The 23,825-nt window shown below is 41.4% G+C and overlaps 1 protein-coding gene across 1 annotated transcript in view; it reads right to left on the reverse strand.

Annotated features, from left to right (window-relative positions):
* adgrb3 (adhesion G protein-coupled receptor B3) overlaps window positions 1-23,825 on the reverse strand; it is a 994,217-nt gene that overhangs the window by 56,409 nt on the left and 913,983 nt on the right. The window contains exons 17-19 of the mRNA XM_036583352.1: window positions 6,937-7,063; window positions 4,404-4,507; window positions 3,907-4,009 (exon numbers count right to left, since the gene is read on the reverse strand). Of these exons, the coding sequence (XP_036439245.1) occupies window positions 3,907-4,009; window positions 4,404-4,507; window positions 6,937-7,063 (334 nt within the window). The remainder of the gene's footprint in view (window positions 1-3,906; window positions 4,010-4,403; window positions 4,508-6,936; window positions 7,064-23,825) is intronic.

The raw sequence follows: 23,825 nt of genomic DNA on the forward strand, positions 1-23,825 counted from the left end.
CTTCTACTTGTGTCGGTGACCAAAAGCTTACATAACATAAACAAAAGCCTCAAATGTGCTCTAGAATGTGCTAACAAGATTGCTAGCCTGATTTCCAGTGGATTAAACTATGTCAGAGGCCACACTCAAAAATATACAAGCATACTCAGGATCGCTAAGCAAACCTTAATCTACTTCACTATCTTTCCTCAATCATTTTAATATGAAAAGTAGTACAGGGTGATTCAAAAAGATTGATCCGATTTCAAAGCGGCAATTTTTTTTCCAACAGTGAGGCGTCGAGGAACCAATTACAATCCAACTGAAAGAGGAGGTCATAGAGTTTCTGACTGGCTCCCTTCAGTCTGAGAGGAGATGAGACCCCTGAGCAGAAAGCGTTCTGCGTTCTCCACTTCAAGAAGAGTGAACTGTGCAGCGTGATTTTCGTGGGCAGTGAAGCTCCAGCAGCTCAGAGCATTCGGCGTTGGTTCCACAACACTGGATGATCTCCGAAATCGCACTGAAAGAGCCGTGAGTGCAGCGACACCCTACATGCTCAATCCAGTATGGGATGAGTTTGACTATGGTGTTGATGTTGTCTGTACAGCTGGAGGAGGTTCAGACTGAGACCTTGTACAATTACATAATAAACTTTATGCTCATTTAAACCATTTACAGTTTACTGCATTGATCTGTAATGATTTACAAGAGAAATCAATCATTTTGAAATCGGATCAATCTTTTTGAATCACCCTGTATTTACAAAAGTCAAGCTCCTGAACTTCTTGTGGTAACTCAGTTAAGTCTGATGTTGCCAGGTGAGTCCATGGCCTGCAGTTAGTGAGGGCACCAAAGCAGCGTTTCCTTTCTGGTCCCATCAATAAAACCTTGAGTGTTCTTTAAAAACTGCTAAACTAATTAGCTCCTGAATTGAAGCACTTCACTTAAGATTAGCATCTCAAAGTAGGCTCTCATGCTCAAACCCTCCCAAGCTAACAACATGACATCACATGACTTAGTATGTGCCATTTCAGGTTGGATTTGCTCTGAGATCGGATTCACTCTTTTATTGATTCCTCAAGCTGATCCAGCATTTTCCAATTTGCAAATGTTCAACTGGTAAAGCTCTCATTGAGTGGGAAGGATGGCTTTGGTGCACTCTTAAGGGCCCTCTTGAATGATCCTTTGTCAAACAGTACTAGCCAATCAATCTCCTCCAAGTGCATTCAAATTGAAGGACAGCCTGAAAAGGATGCATGATAGGCTACATGAGTCACTATCACTAAACCTAATCCTCACAGTACCAGACAGGATGATGTCATGAGACAGGAAGGGCCTAAATGGCTTGAGGGAACTGGCAATGGCTCACTAATTTCAGTAAAAATCCATCATGAAAGATAACTTTTCCCTCTAGACGTTACATCTGACTGACATCAAGGTCTGCCACAATGATTACATAATGGCCTCACTGCAGTTATTTAATTATTAATTTCTACAATTGTTAGCTTTCATAGTCAAACAAATAAGGACTGGGGATGTTTTTAATAAGGCGAATCTATGTAACAAAGCAGAAAACTCACATTATGAGTCTTAACTGATGCTACAACCCTGCATTCACACCAGCAGCGCCACAACGCGACATAGCGACCATAGCTCATTCATTTTCAATGAGAGCAGGTGATTTCCGGCGACAGGAGGCGGCGCAAATGTTGGTGATGCAAAGTGCGCGGAGTTGGCGACACTACAAAGTTGAGTTTAAATTCGTGCAAATAAGGAGTGCAGCGATGTGGCAATGGAATAGGAATTGAGCATTAAGCAGCGTAGTATGCGCTTTATCTCTGCCACTGTGAAACAGGTTCCTAGGTTCCTAGATAATTGTTCCTACTAGAGATGAAATAATGGCGGTTCTTGACAAACTGACTGCATGGACACAGAGATTAAATAAAAATAAGCACACAAGCGATTCCTCACCAGGATTTTTAATTTTAGCAGGAATGCATCTGATTTGTGCTTGGCATTAGTGAAACCATGGTAACCAATGGTCAGTTGGAGTTCAGAAACACCCACAGGCGATGAATGACCAGCGGTTTGGGCGAACAGGCGAAAAAGTCGCTGCCGGTGTGAATGCAGAGCAACATGTATAGTAAAGAAAGATGTTTGTTTACTTGAGCTCCAGGTGTTTCTGCTGTCAGACGGGAGGAAGCAAGACAGCTAATCAGCCAGTGTGGCTACTTTAGGCTTGTACTTTGGTAACTGCATATAGTGGAAAAAAGACTGTTAATCATCAGATAAATGTCATGATTTAGACTACTGAACTACTAGACTAGTGTTCCAACTACTTAGCCAGTACCAGAGTATTCCACCAAAACATCAAGCACTGTCTCCATCTACGAAGTCCTACAGTTCCTCCAACGCTTGTTTGGACAAAGCAATCGATGCCGGACTGAGTCATCCACTGAGTGCCTGCTTATATGTCGCTTTTGCATGTATAATTCAAAACCCGTCCAGTTTGTCTGGTTAGTGTCCCGGTTTATGAAAGTGTTTCCATTAAGCTGTGGTTTTAGATCACGCCGAGGACGAGATATCCGAGGCTGTCTTCATCACTCACTGTAACTATACACATCTGACAGGACTCTAAATCAAGAACTCGGAGAGGGAGATTATGTGGGAGCACAGCACTGCTAAACTACAGCTTATGCATTATAACGGAGGTAGCGTGCCTCGCCGAAGGATTTAATGTTGTAAAACATCACTTCGATTTGACTTGGGTTCATTTCATGAAACGCTCTTAAACTTTTTTTGCTCTTTCTTTCGGGCAGATGACACTTAGAGCGTTACGAAACCCCTGTGTAGACGAAGCAAGGTACTTAGAAGAGGCTCTTTGATGCCAAGTTGGGCTACCATGGGTAGCTACGGGCAGATGGTGCAACTTGTCAAACATCAAAGGTTTCACAGCACTTGGAGACTGGTTTAAAAAAAAATAAAAGATCTTACCAGAAACACTTCTCAAGCCCACACAGCTGAGATCAAGCAACTATTGTGAGAGTCTAAAATACGGAATACGACTTCAGAGCGAGACGTGACCAGGAAGCGCTCTTAGAAGCCTTTACCGTGTTTGACCAGGTGGTTCAGAGATGCTGATGTTAATCAACAATTTCATAAATACCTCCTAACGGTGCTTCTTAAAAAGAAAGACTTGGAAAGAATGAACAAAAAAAGAGGGGATTTCTTCAAAGCAGCTCAGCCAGCACTGCATTTTTGCTTTGCCTAATAGGACATGCATATAAAGTCACACATAACACTCTGCCGTGGGATTCGTAACATCTGGATAGGTAGGTAGGTCACTGCAGAGAAACTAGGGCATGCAGCTTGACTTGTTTAGAGTGCCACAATGCTATAGCACTCAGAGATTAGCATAGCTGGAGAGGATCTGTGGCGATAACGTGCACCTAAACTGATTGGGGCAGCCTTCTTTCTGAACTATTAATACTGTACAGTCTGGACAAAGCAAACCCGGCAACGGACCAGCGTTGGGACTGTCTAAAAATGCACCAACAAACAATAAGACAGACCCTCAAGTCTTAAATATAAAAGGCGCCTTGGAACGATGCCCTCGATCCAAAGTTGGCTCCCTAAACAACCTTTCAATGGTTAAAACCTCAGCTGAAAGGCTCAAAGGTTCACTTCCAAGGCATCGCTTCAAGGAACCCTTTCAGGCACCTGAGTTCGCTTGCACTCAATGGGCCCCGGCGCTGAGAGCATGCCATTATTATATTCCACAGTAAGCCAAGTAAGTAAGAAAGATACATCCAATGTACATTCACACTGTGTCCTTGGATTTCACGAATGAAAGTTGACATTTGTGTGGACAGGACTCGAGCTTAGATTGCAGCGGAAAATCTGTAGAAAGTAAAGCGAGTTCTGTACCGTATTATGGGTCTGTGTCTGTCCCACCAGGATCAGGATGTTGGAGCAGATGATGGAGAGGCAGAAGTTGATCAGAATGATCGATCTCTCTGACCTTATGTACCTGAAATGTAAAAAATAAACAAATTTCCATCAAAGATCTTCACATGGATACGAATTTCCAATGGGACCATTTTCCTCTTGACACCTGTTCCAAAATAGTTTTGATCCAACAGTTCTAGCATTGGCGTAGAGCCTTTACATTATCTGGAGATCCACTTAAAAAGCCAGGACCCACCAATAGGCCCCAGGTTTTATTACACACTTCTATAACCTAAGAATAGCTCAGTCAGTTTGCACTGAAGTCCATGTAGTTACTGAATAATAAGCCTTAGTATGTAATAAGCCTGAGATTTTAAGGGGTTGCACAGTTTTAGAACAGTTTATCTTCTAAAATCATGCACTGAAAGTATTTTTAGGCATCCAAAGTGCTTCTGGACTTCATTCCAAGAACTTACCTCCATAGTATAGCATACACCACTGCCAGGGTGATCAAGGCCAGGCAAGACAGGCCGCAGCCCACGATCAGCGTCACAGATGGAACCCCTGAGTACTCCATGGTCTGTGGAAGAGGCACAAGACGTTTTAGGCTTTGAAGCACCATAAAAGTCTGGTAATGAAGCATTTTACAGTGGGCTTGTAGTGATGGGTCATTTCCTGATATCTGGCACAGCGTCACTGACAGACGAGACCAGAATATCGCTGCTGTCGGAACAAAACCTTGCCTCTCCAAAATGGAGCTTTACAGAAGAACATTTCTTCCATTTCTTAACTTTGAATGGAAGTTAATGGAACCAGATTTCTTTGACATTAATCGTGGAGCTCTCCTATTGGTCCAATCATCACGAAACTTTAGTATGTGGTAGAGCTGGCCTTTTCAAATTCTGTAAAAAAGTATAAAAACGGTAAAAATGGACATACAAGGTTTTGTTCTATATCGACTTTTATGTTTGTTTCTTTTGGATGTGATGGTCTGAGCTGCTTCCACATGTGCCTACTGGATCTGTTCACTGTCAACTTAGCTTTGGAGCCTGGAAAGCTAAGCATGCAGAGTCTGAAATGACTCTGTGGGTCCATCTGGGCCAGGACTCTGAACCAGTCACTGGGATGGGACGGCTTGAGGCTTGTGGAGTCATTTCTCATTGAGAAACCAACTGGGAAGCTATATTCTCAGCAAAAAGGGTTCTATATAGTACCTAAAAAGGGTCTTGTAACAACCCCTTTTGGTGCTAGGCAGAACAATTTATTAAAAGAACCATATTCAACTGGTTTTCCCTCAGTAAGAAGAGCCTTTTAACCATGTGTAGAAATGGTCTGTTTCTCGGTTCTATACATAAACATTGCCTTTACTAAAGAACCCTTGAAGAGCCCCTTTTTTTAAAGGGTGCAGGATGGCATCCGAACCTCATGGAACCAATCGGTTTACTTACACTCACAAAAATAAAGGTTCTCAAATGGTTCTTGAAACCTGAAATTAGTATTCCTGAAATTAGTATTCAACCATTACGTGTTGAATGATTACTTGGGGAACCAAAAGTGGTTCTTTTACGGCATCTCTCCAAGAACCCTTCTAGACATTTTTAGTTTTAAGAGTGCTCTTAGCTAATGTGCAAGGCTATTTCCTTAGCAAAAAGCGTTCTATGTAGCACCTAAAAGGTGTCCTATGAGTTGTAACAACCTTTTTCGGTGCTATACAGATCAATTTTTTAAAAGAACCATATGCAACTGGTTTTCCTTCATTGAGAAGAGCCTTTCAGCATGGTTCTTTCAGTTGGTACGGTTCTAAACATAAACAGGATGCTGTTCAAACCTCACGAAACCAATCATTTTACTCGCACTCACAAAGATAAAGGTTCTTAAACGGTTCTTGGCATGGATGTTTTAGGAAAGGCCTGGAATTAGTATTCAACCTTTACATGGGTTGAAGGGTTACTTAGGGAACCAAAAGTGGTTCTTTTATGGCATCTCTCCAAGAACCCTTTCGGACACTTGTAGTTTTAAGAGTGCTCTTAGCTAATGTGTAGCATTTTTGCTGAGGGACCCAAAATCATTTCTGAATTTAAGGCCTCTGTGCTCTTCAGCAAAACCAGCCAATCAAGAATCACCCAGAGCTAGTAAGCAGCACATGATGTCAACAGGTAGAGAGGAATATCAACGATGGCTTAGACGTTTCTATCCATCATATTTCCCAGAGAGGCTGTTTACTCCACAGTTCCAACCCTGAGACCTAGGATGCACCGCACGTGTCATCAAATTTGGAAGCAGCGGCGCGGTGAAACTTTTACGAACGCGCTGATTGCAATTTGCCCGTTAATATGTCACAGCTATCTGGCATCTCGATTTGTGGCTTTGGAAGGTGTAGCGGCTCCCGCTCAGCGCCAAAGGCCTCAAAGCAACCTTCACCACTTTATCTCCCGCCCGCCTCGCCTTATTTACGGCTTTTTCCCAGAAAGGGTGCTCTCTCTACCTCCCTCTCCCTCTCTGGCTACTCCCAGGACTCACAAGTCATTGTGACATATCAGCTCTGCACTGCAATGATGGGACTTCTCAAACTTTTGGCCCTGCCCTGCGTAACCGAGACACAGCAAGCACTACTGCTTCATACAGGGGCGCCATCTGATCACATGACCACGTGAGAAAACACGTCTTTTTTTTTTTTTCCTCACAAGCCTCGACTGCCTCTAATCAATCTGTACTCAGGCTTTTACCCTGGACAAAACCCAGATACCCAGATATAAGCTCCTCATCCATCAGCCACATCTGCATTTGAGCTGCCTACACAACACATTGATTTTCTCCTGTGGTTTGTGATTCTGATGAAATGGGAGTGCAGGCTCTGTCTCTCACAGACACGTACACACACTCACACTCATAGGTAGACGAGCATCACAGCAGCCACATTTAGAGCCAGTGAACAACACAAAACGCAAGGATGCCACGTTAATGAAGCCACATTAAAGCCCCCAGCAGCAAAGCAGCCTCGGTACTTACTATTTCTCTAGGCTGTTGAGCCAAAATGGCGAAGGTAGACACGCGATCACATAAGCATTTTGTGTGGGATGCATCGGTGAGCACGGTTTTGCATCCTTTGGAGGACCAGGTTCCCCAGGAATCGTTCCTGCGAGGAAGAAGAGAGAGAGCAGATTAGACGTCTGGCTTGTCTGGTTCGCTAAAAAAAAATCCCCCCCAGAAACGACAACAGTGCGGTGGTCTAATCTACTCCTGCCTCGCCGGCGTGGAGGAGAGGAGAGCGAAGGCGAGGAGGGCTGAAAAGTCAGCGCTGCGGACGGGGCGGCAGCGGAGCTGTCCACGCCGGTGGTGCTGAAACGTCCAGTCCCTCCGTTACGCGCGTCCAACACGGCACCACTCACACGCAGACAAGAACAACAGAAAAGCCTCATTTACTCTTTCTTCTTCGCGATCCCGGCTCCTCTTCTTCCTCCTCCTCCTCCTCCTCCTCCTTCTCTCGCCCTTTCTCCTCTTTTCTCTCCCGCTTTTCTAATCAGCAGCTTTTTGGGCGCTTCCTGGGGGAAATTTCAGCCTGGAAACGGCGGACGGCATCAGATTGATACTGTTCCCTCTCGCTGGTGCGGGCGGAGGGGGGGGGGTTCGTTCGTGGTGGTGGTGGTGGTGAGGTGAGGGGGGGTTAGACTGCCGCTCACGACGCTCGAGAGGGAAAAAAACCCTCTATTCCGTATTTAATGTCGCTCCAACGCAACTCAGAGCTTATGGTGGACGCGAACGAGGCTGTGCTCGTTTTTCGGACGCGTACATGCGGACTGGACGGCGGGCAGAGGAGCGCGCCACCCCGCGAGAAGAGACTGGATGGTAGCTGCCCGTTTTCCTCTCGCTGGCAAGCAAAGGGAAGGAAAAACACACACACGTATCTGTTTCAGAGATGGCGCTGGGCGCAGGAGGAGCGGTCATTTAGGAAAGTTGGATGGTGCACCTTCACCTCCTTCACCTCCATCACCTCCTTCACCTCTGATTGGTCCTGAGGCAAATATTCAGATCAGATTCTGCTTAGTCTGCTTCATTCAGCCCTCCTGTTGCTAACCGACCTCCTCAACCTCCTCCTCATCTACTCCACACTGTTAGTAATGAAGGTTCTGTGCAGGTAAATTATACCTAATCAAGGTACAAACAGTGTAAATGTGCCCTCAAAGCTCCAACAGTGGTTTAAAGGTCTGATTGTGAACCTTAAATAAGTTTTTCCAGGTGAAAAGTTCGTATTTGTACCTTTTCATAACCGAATGTTTTAAAACAGATCAGTAAAATAAAAGCCTGGAGACGAGACGGGGTGTGTGGAGTCAGTACAGCTTAGAACATATCATTTCAGTGGATTATGGTTCAGTTATGTTCCCTGACTAAAGGTACTGAGATGGAGCCTTGAGGGAACCAGCCCAGTGACAGGAGGGGAACTGACCCAGTGACAGTTCAGTGCCTTTATTTCTGAGAGTGTGATGGAGACTTTATAACTGAACTCACAGATCTAGAATCAAATTACACCTACACATAATGTAAAAGTGCCAAAAGAGGTTCTTTGGTGCGAAGATTGGTTCTCTAAGGAACCTTTTGGTGCATGGTTATTTGAGGTAGCACCTTTGGAAATGACATGAAACCTTTTGAAGGTTTAGAGAGTCAGAAAATGGTTCTGCCAAAAGAATGAAGTGTTCAGTTTCCTGTGTTATTGAAATGAAGCGAGTTGTCAGATTTACTTCGTAAGGCCTTCTGTAGTCAGTGTTCACCCTTAATAAAGGGTTCCTTAGTAAAGGAATGGTTCTTTTAGAACCATTTCATGCTTCAAATGTCTTTGCATGGTGAAGTGGCTCTTCAGTGCTGTATGTGGTTCTATAAAGCACCAAAAAAGGTTCTTCTACTGTTACAAGCTTCACATTATAATAGAAAAAAACCCATTATGGTTCTACACAGAACCCTTTTCAAGAAGGTTCCATATAGAAGCATATACAACACATTGTCCATCAAGGCAAGGAACCATTTCACCATGCTATGAAATATTAAAACATGAAATGGTCCTATGTAGAACTTGGTGCTTGTTTGGTCAGTGTTCACCCTTAAAAAAGATGGTTCTTCAAGGGTTCTTTAGTAAAAGGAATGGTTCTGTTTAAAACCATGAAAACAATTGCATGCTTCAATCTTCTTTGCATGGTGAAGTGGTTCTTCAGTGTTGTATGTGGTTCTTTAAAGCACCAAAAGCAGTTCTGCTATTGTCACAAGCTTGACATCATATCCCTCTTTAAGGGTTCTTTGGTAAAGGGAATGGTTCTGTTTAGAACCATGAGTTCTACATAGAAAATTTTCATGCTTCTATCTTCTTAGCATGGTTTGGTGGTTCGTCAGTGTTGCATGTGGTTCTAAAGAGCTCTGCTATTGTTACAAGCTTGACATCATATGGAACCCTTTTCAAAAAGGTTCCATACTGAACCATATACAGCACATTCTCCATCGATCTGAAGAACCATTTATCACTTCTGATGGTTCTGAGCAGTACATACTGTTTTGTTTCAGCCCACCAAGAGCACATCTGGTCTGGGTTTTTGTGGGCTAAATTTGGCAAAGTTTGGGCACCCTGGTCAGCTCCAGTTAAAGGTTCCTAGAACCGTACGTCCAAGACAAGAACCATTTAGGAGTCTTTATTTTCAAGAAGGTGAATGTAAAGCTGGTCACCAGCACAGAAAACAGGAGCTGGTATTGATTTCCACAGCACAGTTTTCACCACATCTCAGACGTGCTCTCTACAGTGGGCGTGGATGTGGGCTTCACTGCTGCTGCTCCAACACTAAACACTTGAGCTCCCAGTGGAGGAACTGGTTTTCAGCCTGTAATAGAACCGACTGGAGACTGATGATCATAATTAATGTGCCTTAATTAAGAACCTCTACAACACGTGGCTATTTGCACATGTCTGCTGTCACACTCCATCTCCAAGACCGGCTAATGGTGCAGCTAGAAAGTGCCATGGACACTGAATTCCAGTCTAGCAGCCGTAATGTCCACTCTTAGACAATAAAGGTGCCAAAGAGGGCAGGTTAGAGCGTTCTCCACTCAAAGTTACCAAAAGAAGCTGGAAGAACCATCCAAACTAAACTGCACTCTTAGAGAAGATGGTTTTTCAAAGTCTTTAGTAAAGGAAATGGTTCTATATAGAAGCATGAACACTCAAAGAACCCTTTGTATGCTTAAATGGTTCCTTGCATGGTGAAATGGTTCTTCAGACTGATAGAGAATGTGCTACAGATGCCTCTATATAGAACTTTCTTGAAAAGGGTTCTATAGCACAAAACGTGTTCTGCTATTGTCATGATGTCAAGCTTGTAACAACAGTAGAACCCTTTTTGGTGCTTTAAAAGCCTTTCAAAATGGTGCTGTAGATGGCTCTGTATAGAACCTTTCTGATAGGGGTTCTCTAGCACCAAAAAGAGGTCTGCTATTATTACAATGTCAGGCTTGTAACAATAGAAAACCCCTTTTGGGTGTGTTAGAACCCTTTTCAAAAAGGTACTATATAGACCCATCTAAAGCACCATTTTGAAAAGGGTTCTATAGCTCCAAAAAGAGGTCTGCTGTTATTGTGATGTCAGGCTCGTAACAATAGAACACTTTTTGATGAATTAGAACCATTTTCACAGAGGTGCTGTAGATGGCTCTGTATAGAACCTTTTTGATAGGGGTTCTCTAGCACCAAAAAGAGTTCTGTTATTGTTATGATGTCAATCTTGTAACAATAGAATCCTTTTTGGTGCGTTAGAACCCTTTTTTCAAAGAGGTGCTGTAGATTGCTATATATATAACCTTCTTGAAAAGGGTTCTAACGCACCATAAAGTGTTCTGCTATTGTTATGATGTCAAGCTTGTAACAACAGAAGAACCCTTTTTAGTGTGTTAGAACCTTTTTCAAAGAAGCACTGTAGATGGCTCTACATAGAACCTTTTTGAAAAGGGTTCCATAGCAGGAGAAACAGTTCTCCTATTGTTATGATGTCAAGCTTGTAACAACAGAAGAACCCTTTTTGGTGCTTTAGAACCCTTTTCAAAAAAGGTTCTATATAGACCCATCTACAACACCATTTTGAAAAGGGTTCAATAGCACAAAAAGTGTTCTGCTATTGTTATGAAGTCAAGCTTGTTACAACAGAAGAACCCTTTTCTCCATCATGATGCAAAGAACCCTTTAATCATATACAAGGTTCTCTGAGTGTTCATGGTTCTCTAAGTCATCACCAGAGCATATATTCCAACAGGCTGGACAGAAAGTCCAGTGAAGACAGCGAGTCAGCGGAACCTCTTTGAAAGACTTCACTCAATGTGCGGTCAATTTGTTTAATTATTGACCAGCCTTGGTAGCCATACAGCCATAGAGGGGGGGGAGACTCTACAGCGATGCCACCAAATCTCAAAAGCCATCTATACTCACCTTTTGGTTCCCTGAAGAACCTTTCAAGGCGATGGTCCATCACAGAACCCGTGTTTGTCAGTGAGAGAATGTGACTGTAAAGACTACGTTTTCGAGAACCTCCACACAATCACACCAGTTGAAGCTTTCTTCTACACCTGCACATCCGAGCCAAGAACAATTGAGGAACCTTTGTTTTTCAACCTTTATGACATTTAAAGGTCAAAGCAAGGTCAGGTCTGCCTTCTTTCCTCACCCTATTTCTCTTTAAAAGCTTCCTCCCTCGAGCCGGACAGCCTGTATCTCAGTGGACGTCCTGCTCCCTGCGTCGCCTTGTTGAAATATTTGGCGCTGTCCTCGTGGGTGACGCACACGCGCCAACTCGCCAGTGTGTCCTCAGCCTGCTCGCGCCGAGAGCTGGGACAGGAGGGGGGGGGGTGGGGGAGTGGGGTGGTCAGCGGCGTGCGGATGCTTCAAAAAAACCCTAGAGGCTAGTCCGCCCACACCGAGGCCCGTCCACCCACGCAGAGAGCAGCACGCCCACGGTGCAGATGGGAGCAAAAAAACGAACAACATTACGGAAAAAAAGGATCCACATTACGAAAAAAGGATCCTTTACGCCTAAAGATCTTCCACATTAGTGCTAAAACCTCAAGCACCCTGTGCTCTGATGAGGCCAAAGGTTAGCATTTTAAAAGCTACAGCGTTTTCCCAATGACAGGTATTGAAAAGAGAGCTTTTGCAGGGCAGTCAGTAATTAGGTTATTGTTTTATTTACAGATGATATTCTTGCTTTATTCTCGCTTTTTAAAGGCTTAGCTAAGTTGGACAAGCTATTATCCCATTCTCAGAGCTCCTTGTAGTGCACATGTGGCTAAAACAGCCATGTTTTACACTCCTGGGCAAAAACAAATGAGCCAAAATGGCACAACATTAACCTTTTAATGGTCTTAACAACAAATCATTAAACAAATAGATAAAGTAATCTAATATATTATAACTTTTCACTTTGATTTCTTTAAATGTTGAGGTTTTGTGTGTAAACTTGCAGACAGATTCTTACAGAAAGATGATTCAGTATTGATCCACTCAGCATTGACGGCTTCGAACAGCTGAAAAACATTGCTGAGCTAGTTTGTGTTACAACCCCATTTCCAAAACAGTTGGGACGCTGTGCAGAATGTAAATAAAAATTGAATGCAATGATGTGCAAATCATGTAAACCATATTTTTAAAGGAAAATAGTACAAAGACAAACATAACAAATGTTGAAACTGAGAGATTTTATTGTTTTTTGAAAAATATTTGCACATTTTGAATTTGATGCCAACAACACGTTCCAAAAAAGTTTGGACAGGGGCCTGTTTACCTCTGTGTTTCATCAACTCTTCTTTAACAACACTCTGTAAGTCTTTGGGAACTGAGGAGACACTGCTGTAGTTTAGAAAGGGAAATGTTTTCCTGTTCTTGTTTGATACAGGATTTCAGCTGCTCATCAGTTCAGGGTCTCATTTGTCATATTTTCCATTTCATAATGCACCAAATGCTATCAGTGGTGACAGGTTTGGACTGCAGACAGGTCAGTTTAGCACCTGGACTCTTTTAATACGGAGCAATGCTGGATGGCAGCATATGTTTCTAAATCTAGTATATATCGTTCAGCATTAATGGTGCCTTCGCAGATGTGCACGTCACCCATGCCATGTGCACTAATGCCCCCTATACCATCATGAATACTGGCTTTTGAACTGTACGCTGATAACAAGCTGAGTGGTCTTTAGCCCGGAGGACACAGTGTCCATGATTTCCAAAAAGAATTTCAAATTTTGATTCATCAGACCACAGGACACTTTTCCACTTCACCTCAGTCCATTTTAAATCAGCTCAGGCCCAGAGAAGCTGGCAGCATTTCTGGATCCTGTTTATGTTTTGCACATCATTGCATTTTGTTTTTATGTACATTTTGCACAGCATCCCAACTTTTTTGGAAATAAGGTTGTAAATACGAGACTAAAAATTCTCTGTAAGGTTTAAATCTGGACTCAGCTCAAAAACATCACACCATTATAGTTTAGGCTTGGCCCATTTTGTTTACCTAGACGAGATTCCTTTTTAAAGTTTTTTAGTAAAGAAGATGGTTCTACATAGAGCCCTTTGCATGATTACATAGTTCTTTGCATGGTGAAAGGGTTCTTCAGATGGAGAATGTGTTGTAGATGGCTCTATACAGAACCTTTTTGACAAGGGTTCTGTAGCACCAAAAATAGTTCTGCTATTATTCCAATCTCAAGCTTGTAACAGTAGAAGAACCCTTTTCTCCATCAATCTCAAGAAATTTTTCATGATGCAAAGACCTCTAATCATACAAAGGGTTCTCCGAGTGTTCATGGGCTGTATATAATCATTTTCTTTACTAACGGACCTTTGGAGAACGATCTTCTTTAAGCGTGCACAGCTCCACAGGACCCTTTTAGCCATCCTTATTTGAGTGGTGAGAGGAACTGTTGGATGCGTGAGACCATGGCTGTAACTAGCTATGAGGACACCGAGGTCCGGACCTCAGAAGGACTTTTTCTTTCTTTCCGCGCCGTTATGATAACGTGATAATCTACTCAGAGCGGCAGCCACGGTGTCACAGACCCAGCGACCCAAACGGGGACAGAATATTTATAATGCCGCATTTTTCATGATAATGAAATGTATTTCCGATGAGTGCTGTCACTGTTGTTATGGCCAATCAGAATCTGCTGAGCTCCATGTTATTTTCCTCAACTCTCCCATAACTGCTTAGCAACCGCTGCTCTCCGCAATGACTTCTGTACATTAGCAGTATGGCCGTGACTATCGTTAGGATACCGGGGATCCTTTTAAGTTTCTGAAGGGTTTTATTAGATTCATTGTGGAAAAAAGAAACAAAACTTCCCAATGAGCAGTGACTGGTTCTCAGCTGACCTCAGAACAGCTGTGGTTCGGCCACAGACTGAACTGCCCGCTCTGTTTATCTCGTATGAGATGTACGAGACGCCACACTGCCCTGAGTTTGAGATGTTCAGGTATGCAGCACACATGCTATAGGCTAACATATAGTTTATACACTATGAGATGTAGGTCACATTTCCGCAAAATGGTCCTCACTAAAACTCTGATCCTAGTTGTGGTCCTGCGTGGGACCCTGAGCAAATGAAGGAAAGGCCAGTTTCACCATCAAATCATCACCAGCGCAGCTATTCCAGTGGGCTGGACAGAAAGCCCAGTGAAGGACTGAGAGTCAGCAAAGCCTCTTTGAAGGACTCTGCTCAATGTGCGGTCAGTTCGTTTAATTATTGACCAGCCTTGGAAGCCATACAGCCACATAGAGGGGGGGACTCTACAGCGATGCCACCAAATCTCACCTTCTGGTTCCCTAAAGAGGCCTTCAAGGCGATGCTTCTGTAAATGAATGTGAATTTGAAGAACCTTTTAATGTTTTCGAGAACCTTCTACAGGGGTGTTAATGTTACAGGTCCTTACAGTCATTATTAATTATTTCCATCCCAACTTCTCTTTAGAATTGAATAGGCTGCCTTTAAGGCTGGTATAAGATGAATGAGCTCTGCTCTGATTGGCTGAGCCTCATTCATAAAGCAGTGCAGGCTGAAACACTCCGTATACCTTCAGTGTGAACATATATAAATGTGTTTGAAAGCAGTGAATTCAACAGGGAGCTGGGCTCACAGCTGTATCTCCACTGCATGGACTGCGGAGTACATGGTACTTTTTAAAACGTTGACAATGTTTACATGAAATATTCATAAAAGCAGGAGAACAGCTCCACTGTACAGGCTTCTTAGGGCCGCAGTGAGAAGTGAATCGCCGCTGTCCGCCGTGCTGAAGCTCCAGGAAAGCACAGCCTGCTGTTTTGTCTTTTTTTACCACAGTAATCACAGTAATGAATCCCTAAGAGGAGCCACAGCATTAACCCTAAACACAGCATTACGTTAGGTAATGTAAAGAGGACACTGACTCACCGGCTCCTCACATATGCAGGCCTTCTCCCGTCTGTGTGTGGGAGAGGTGTGAGGTGTTCAGGTGAGTTAGAGCAGCTTTTTAAATAATGCACTCTTAAAAAGAGGGTTCTTCAGGGGTTCTTTAGTGAAGACAGTGGTTCTAACTAGAACCATGAACACTCAGAGAACCATTTACATGCTGAAAGGGTTCTTTGCATGGTGAAATGGTACTTCAGATTGCTGGATAATGTGTTGTATATGGTTCTATATAATAATAATAATAATAACAACAACAACAACAACAACAAATTTGTTTATATAGCGCCTTTCATACGCAGAAATGCAGCTCAAAGTGCTTCACAATTAAATTGAACATCATAATCATGCATGAAAAACAGCAAAAGCAAAAATAAAAATTGAAGGAATGATTTATTTTTATGGTAATATGGTAAAAAATTATAATGAAATAATAATAAATTAATATAAATTTGAATTTAATTCATTGAAAATAATAAAACAATGAATTAAATATGATTTAAAATAGAAGCAGGAACCGAACAGAACGCTAAGCTAAATAAAAACAGGAACCGAACAGAGCGCTAAGCTAAATAAAAACAGGAACCGATCAGAACGCTAAGCTAAATAAAAACAGGAACCGATCAGAACGCTAAGCTAAATAAAAACAGGAACCGATCAGAACGCTAAGCTAAATAAAAACAGGAACCGAACAGAGCGCTAAGCTAAATAAAAACAGGAACCGAACAGAACGTTAAGCTAAATAAAAACAGGAACCGAACAGAACGTTAAGCTAAATAAAAACAGGAACCAAACAGAGCGCTAAGCTAAATAAAAACAGGAACCGAACAGAGCGCTAAGCTAAATAAAAACAGGAACCGAACAGAACGTTAAGCTAAATAAAAACAGGAACCGAACAGAACGTTAAGCTAAATAAAAACAGGAACCGAACAGAACGTTAAGCTAAATAAAAACAGGAACCGAACAGAGCGCTAAGCTAAATAAAAACAGGAACCGAACAGAACGTTAAGCTAAATAAAAACAGGAACCGAACAGAACGCTAAGCTAAATAAAAACAGGAACCGAACAGAGCGCTAAGCTAAATAAAAACAGGAACCGAACAGAACGTTAAGCTAAATAAAAACAGGAACCGAACAGAACGTTAAGCTAAATAAAAACAGGAACCGAACAGAACGCTAAGCTAAATAAAAACAGGAACCGAACAGAGCGCTAAGCTAAATAAAAACAGGAACCGAACAGAACGCTAAGCTAAATAAAAACAGGAACCGAACAGAACGCTAAGCTAAATAAAAACATTTACAGCTGCTTCTTACAGCTGGTTCCAGATGAAGCCGGATGAGTATTAAATGATAAAGAGTCCCAAATTTGGTGCGTAAAAGCAGAACACAGTCTGCGCTTCATCCTGGGACGAAGCACAAGATCTAGAACCTTTTTGAAAAAGGTTCTATACAGCACCAAAAAGGGTTGTTGCATTGTTACAAGCTTGACATCATAACAATAGCAGAGCCCTCTGTGGTGCTGCAGAACCATATACAGCACATTCTCCAGCTATCTGAAGAACATCATGCAGAGAGCCATTTTGAGTGTTCATGGTCCCATATAGAACCACTGTCTTTACTAAAGAACCCTTAAAGAGCCATCTTTTTGAAGAGTGTAGAAGCCAAAGGGCAGGTGCTTCACTGACTCGAATGGGCCTTCACTTCACTATATACTATAGAAGAACCACACACTTAAAAAAGGATGGGTCTCCAAAAGTTCTTCAGGGAAGAAAATGGTTTTATATAGAACCATGAACACTCAAAGAACACTTTGTTTGCATCATGAAAAGGTTCTTCAGATTGACGGAGAAAAGGGTTCTTTGATTGTTACGAGCTTAACATCATAACAACAGCAGAACACTTTCAAAAAGGTTCTATCTAGAACCTTATACAACACATTCTCCATCAATCTGAAGAACCATTTCACCATGCAAAGAACCACTTAAGCATGCAAATGGTTCTGTGACTGTTCATGGTTCTGTACAGAACCACAGTCTTCACTAAAGAACTCTGAAGAACCATTTTTTGAAGCGTGTAGAAGTGAATCCTACTTTCACCTCATCATGAAAAACAATTGCAATTAACGTCAAGACACTTTCAGCTTGAGTGTCAAACAGAAGTTTTTGGTTCACTTCTCCCAACAACTAAACAAACAAACAAACAAACAATGTTATTTTAACAATTACACCTTCTTGAGCCTCAATTTAGCAATATTAGTTTTTAAATCAATTATCTACAATTCTCAGCACCACAGAAGAGCTCGTCCCCACAGTCATGTGTGAAGGCTGAGGCCATATTTTGAGGTAAAAAACATGTTTTTCTGCTATTTTAACTGCAATAATCTGTACATGGTTATGAAATATATGAATTAAATGACAAAGAAAACAAATAAACATTATAAACAGGAGTCGTGTCACTGGTGTTACTGCGTAACAGAAAATCTCTTATTCTGAAATAAAAGTCACACTGATGACATCACTCAACTTCCTTTTACCTGTTTTCTGAGGATCTATGAAGAAAAGCACATGGTGAGTCCACTGTGTCTTTCAGTTATCAGAGATTTTCTCATTTAGCTCATGATTTCATATGAAGCTTTTAGCTGAAGTCACTGGTGTAACCGACTTTATTCTGAGGTAACTGTGAAAAAATAGAACACAAATGGATTAAATTCCATATTTTAGTGGATATTTCCTGATTGACAACATGTGGTTTGATGGTCTGTAGCAGCCATTTAGTAAAATGCATTGTTCATTAAAATGTCTCTGGTGTTTCCTTTATTATGTGGAACACCAATGAGGATTGGTAACACCAGTGACTCCTATGGAGAGACAGAAAAGTGGACATTTCTGTAGAATGACCCAAATGTACAAATAAATAAAGGAATGAATGAATGAATGAATGAATGAGTAAATACACTCTAAAAGTCATAATAAAGCAAAACACAAATAAATAAATAAATAAAAGTCAGACTCAGGCAGCTCCAGTTACGCCCCGGTCCTTGTCTGCAAGGTGATCCTGCGTCTCAAGTAATTCATTCCACCACTTAACATTTAACAGTGTGACAGCCTTTAATTACATTTGGCTATTCTGACTACATTTCGACACGTAATTAGGCTTTGCTTGGCTCACCGCTCCCTCATAAGGAGCAGGAGGAGGAGAGAGGGCACGCCGGGACAACGCGAGGACACAGGAGGACGGAGCGGCATTAGCACTGGCTCCAGCCTCTGACTGGACGGAAGGTCGTCCGAGTCCATCCCTGCCGATCGCTTCACTGATACCCCTTCCAGCTTTGGGACACATTCCTAAACATGAAAGCCCCAAAAAGGGTTCTTTGGAGCAGCGCTGTAGAACAACCGTTGCTGTAAGTCAGATACAGTATGCAAAAGTGTTAGCACCCCAGGTCAAATTCTAGGTTTTGCTGATTTAAAAAATAAGTTCACACATCCTCTACAGAGAACACACTTAAATACGGCACTTTTCTGTAAAAGAATACATAACATATACAATATAAAATGTGCCATAACTTTTGCACAGGCTACACTGTATGTTTTATTTTTCCCATTATGTTAAATTTAACAAAAAAACTGTAATTGTGCATTAAAGTGTGCAGAAGTGTCTCTGTAGAGGATATTTCACTTAGAAAATCAACAAAAATGGAAAAAACAGAACACAAAAAATTGAATTTGGTCAAAGTTTTTTGCATACAACTGAAAATATATTCTATTTATATTTGCATATCTGTATTTTTAATTCTCTGCTGTCCATAATTGTGCATATTGTAACCACAGCATTGCTTCCTACGGTTACTTTCCTGCACTTTATATGTAAATAATACTGTATTTGCACTTCTGGTTAGATGCTAACTGCATTTCATTGGCTCTGTACCTGTAATCACAAAGTTTAATCTAGTCTAATCTAATCTAATCTAATCTATAAAAGTATGAAGAACCTTTGTAAAGCTTAAAGAACTACCATATAATCAGAGAGGAACGTCAGGGGCTTCCAAACCTCCAAAGAAGACCTAATCATTTCTGTGAAATAAAATAAACTATTCTTTTTTTATTATTTTATTAATTTTTATTCAATAAAATGATGCCTGTTGTACTTAAACTTCACAAGCATTGTAGTAATACTCTCATTTTATTGTTAAACATGGTTGGAAAATGTCCAATTGGAATTTTTGTCGTGTATGCAGGTATACACAGCCAAACGAGCTCTCCCATTGGTCAGGCCTTCAGGAGATGAACAGAAGGCCTAACATGCCAGATTAACCACTAGCTGACAGTGGAAGCAACCAATCACGTTTTGGTTTCCAATAGGTGGAAAAATGTCACTCTAGTCTTTCTGGAGGTTCTAGATATATCACAGACCATGAGTACAAGCCATAGTCTGTTTCAGTTAGGTGTTAGGAATGTAAAACAGCAGCAGCAGCTCTAAGCAGGACCCTTTACTGAAAGAGTCACTGTAAAACTGATACATAAGCTCAGATATATGATAATGTCTGTTACAAGCTCCTATTAAAGCATGGAATGTCTTTCACAATCATCAGATGTTTGTCTTTGATCTAGAACGGCCCAAAAATATTAGTGAATTGCTGTTAGCTCAGCGCTAACATACTACAGAAAGCAGAAATTAGCATTACTGTATCAGACTTTTGACACTTATAGCCGTGAACTGAAGGCCTAGTCCTAATAGTCATGGTTTGCAGCTGCATATAATGTGAAGGGTCTGTTAACTCTCAAAAATAAAGGTTCCTAAATGGTAACTGGCTGGGACATCTGGTTCTAGACAACATTTTTCATTGGTATAGGACCTTTACATTGTGTGGAGGTTCTTTGGAGGTTATTTTAGGGAATATTTGTCACCTTTATGATGAAATCTAGTACAAAAATTACACGCTTCAAATGTTCATACTTCAGTCAGAAGTTGTGTCAAACCCAGGCTGAATCCCAAACGGCTCCGTACTCCCTAAATAGTGCTCTAGCTATAAAGATTAGAAATTCTAGCCTCTACAGCCAAACAGTGCATCATGTATCGAGTGTGGATGTGTCTGAGTCCCAAATGACTGTTTCTTAGCTGTATTTTGCTCTGTTGGGCTGCAGGATCCAGTATTTAAACTCCTGTAGTGCACTATGTAGGGAGCAGGGAGATGTTTGAGATTCAGCCCCAGTGTGAGAAGAGGAGCCGCTGGATTGGTGCTGAATAAGACTTGCGGTGGTACTTTGGTGACCAAAAATTACTTATAAAGCGAAGGTTTCTGCATTAAACAGTGCAGAAAAAGTTTAAAAGTTTAAAAGTTCATGAAATGACTACAATATACAGCGATGGGCAACCAAACGTTCTCCTCATTCAGCGGTCCATGGTTGCTTAGCAACAATACTGTACTCTAAAGGAACTACATTTCTTGGTGGAATACTTGTTGATGCTGATTATTATTAATAATAACAAATTATTTTGTGAAAAAGTGTGTATTTTATCATATTTCATGTTGGCCACCATTGTATAAAAGCAGTAATTTGCCTGAGGCCGTGTGTTACAGTGATTTTATCATGGGGAAAGTTTTACTCTACGCTTCGCATCGTATCCAAGACCCTCTCACGGCTTACTGCCTTATTATAAAACAGTGCTGACAGGCTGTAAGCTAGTTACCCTTAGATAAGATAAAGATATCTGATAAAAAAAAGAGATTGAAATGAAGTTATGGATGATTGTAGAAGACAGGACATCCACGCTGTATATGCCATAGAGGTGCCACGTTCAGCATTTAATTCATTATTTATATATCAAACAGCCGGGAATGTCCATTTATAGGCTTTTTAAAGGAGGCCGTCGGTTGGGCCGGACAGTAAAGCCATCCTGTTAGTGCTTACCTCCACTTCTGAATCCTGTAAACACTGAGGCATCGTTCTTCAGAGGAAGTCTATATATAATCTGGCATAATGCCAGTGTTTTATAACATGAAGCAGCCAGCTGAGTGTGGATGTGAACAGCTGGGACTCCATTTCTATAGGATATCTCTGCTTAACCACAGGCCTACTCCATTTGAGGAGCTCGTAAAACTGTGTATGACAGCACACAGACGCAAAGGTCACGTGTTGTGAAGGATTTTTAATTCAGGCACATTAATTATGATCATCAGTCACCACTTTCCACCGGGCTAAAGGCTGTGGGTGCTGTGGTGCAGCACTAGCAATGCATCACGAGTATTAACACCTATAGTTAAGGTCAACTCTGAGATTGGGTGCAACTTGTGTGCAGCGGAGATCAATATTAACTCATTGCTTCTATGCTGGAGACCAGCACTGGGGAGAGGGGGGTGCACTGTATGGACTGAGGAGCTTTTTTCTGATTGTTTTCAATGGGGGAGGCATGTTCTGCCTGTCTTTTATGCGTCCTGTGCAGACGTGTGCAGGGTGGAGCGCTACGGACTCCCTGGATGGAGGTTGCTCGATGCGGTTGAGAAGCCTACATCATAGACATCGATCTGAAACAACAGTGGAGCTTGAAGTTCTCCTGTCTCTCATAGATGAAAGCTCTAAGTACTGTTTGATTCTTGGCTTGCACGTACAGTCCTAGGAAAAAACCTAATGTGTATAGAACCAGAGATAAAGAAGTAACAGAAAAACCTAATGGAGACAGAACCCTAGTTAAAAGATCCAGAAAAAACCTAATGGTCATAGAACCCTAGTTAAAAAGACATAGAAAAACCTAATGGTCATAGAACCCTATTTAAAAAGACACAGAAAAACCTAATGCATATAGAACCCTATTTAAAAAAACAGAGAAAAACCTAATGGGCATAGAACCCTGGTTAAAAAGACATAGAAAAACCTAATGGGCATAGAACCCTAATTAAAAAGACATAGAAAAGCCTAATGGGCATAGAACCCTATTTAAAAAGACATAGAAAAACCTAATGGGCATAGAACCCTATTTAAAAAGACCTAGAAAAACCTAATGGGCATAGAACCCTATTTAAAAAGACCTAGAAAAACCTAATGGGCATAGAACCCTATTTAAAAAGACCTAGAAAAACCTAATGGGCATAGAACCCTATTTAAAAAGATACAGAAAAACCTAATGGGCATAGAACCCTATTTAAAACGACATAGAAAAACCTAATGGGCATAGAACCCTATTTAAAAAGACCTAGAAAAACCTAACGGGCATAGAACCCTAATAAAAAAAAAACATAGAAAAACCTAATGGGCATAGAACCCTATTTAAAAAGACCTAGAAAAACCTAATGGGCCTAGAACCCTAATTAAAAAGACACAGAGAACCTAGTGGGTGCAGAACCCTAATAAAAAAAAAATCACAAAAAAACATAATAGGAATAGAACCAAAGTTTAAAAAGCACAGAAAAACCTAATGTGAATAGAACATCTATAGATAAGCTTTATTTAGTTCAGCTTTTCAGCTTCCTAAAAGAGCAAATGTCAGAGCTTTCTGCTGATACATAGCGAAACGACCGCTACCTCACTGACTGACAGTGCTGATGCTGTTGTTGCTCAGCAACGGCGAGATGTGGAACCAGAAACAGGCTTCAGAAAATGCACTGGGAACTTCCAGGCAGTACAGTTACTGGCTTCGGTATATTGTTCTAGAAAAAATGTTGGACAGGTTCTTCAAACCTAAAAAAAAAGTTCTTCATAGTCACACATCTCATTTACAAAACTGGCTCTTTAAAGAACCATTAACTGAAAAGTTCTTTAGACAAATAAACGTGGCTCTAAAAGTGGTTCTTCTATTGTACTTTAATTTCTGAAAGTGTACCAGGTGAAATCGAGTGTTTTTAATAAGAACATTACAGCCATTATAGACTCCTCATCCGTGTAAGATGGAAGGTGAGGGTCTAACCTCGTCTCCGTTTGAGAAGGTGATGAGAACCTGAAATGTCAGGTCTCTCTGGATCTCGCAAATATCACACTGCTGCTCTGGTACGTTAGACGCAACGAGACACATGCAGCATAGAGAAACACCACAGAGTGGTGTTCTAAAAAAGGGCACTGCATGGATTTAATCATACATTTGTACAATGTTCAACGTCTTATGCCACTAAAAAGTTCTTGTCTTGTTCCAGGAAGAAGCTTTAATTGGTGTAGAACATTATGTGGAGGTGCTTCAGACTTAAAAAATGAACTCACACATCTCATTCACTAAAATGGTTCCTTAAGAATTACCTGTTCTTTAGGTAAACAATCCAGTTCTAAGTCAAAAGGTTCTATATAGAGCCATATACAGCACATTCTCAATCAATCTGAAGAATGATTTCACCATGCACAGAACCATTTAAGCATGCAAATAGGTCTATGAGTGTTCATGGTTCTATGTAGTACCACTGTCTTTACTAAAGAACCCTCGAAGAACCATCTTTTGTAACAGTGCAGATAGACATTTAAGTAA

This window comes from Colossoma macropomum, unplaced genomic scaffold (assembly GCF_904425465.1).
Source record: "Colossoma macropomum unplaced genomic scaffold, Colossoma_macropomum, whole genome shotgun sequence".
Taxonomy (NCBI): Eukaryota; Metazoa; Chordata; class Actinopteri; order Characiformes; family Serrasalmidae; genus Colossoma; species Colossoma macropomum.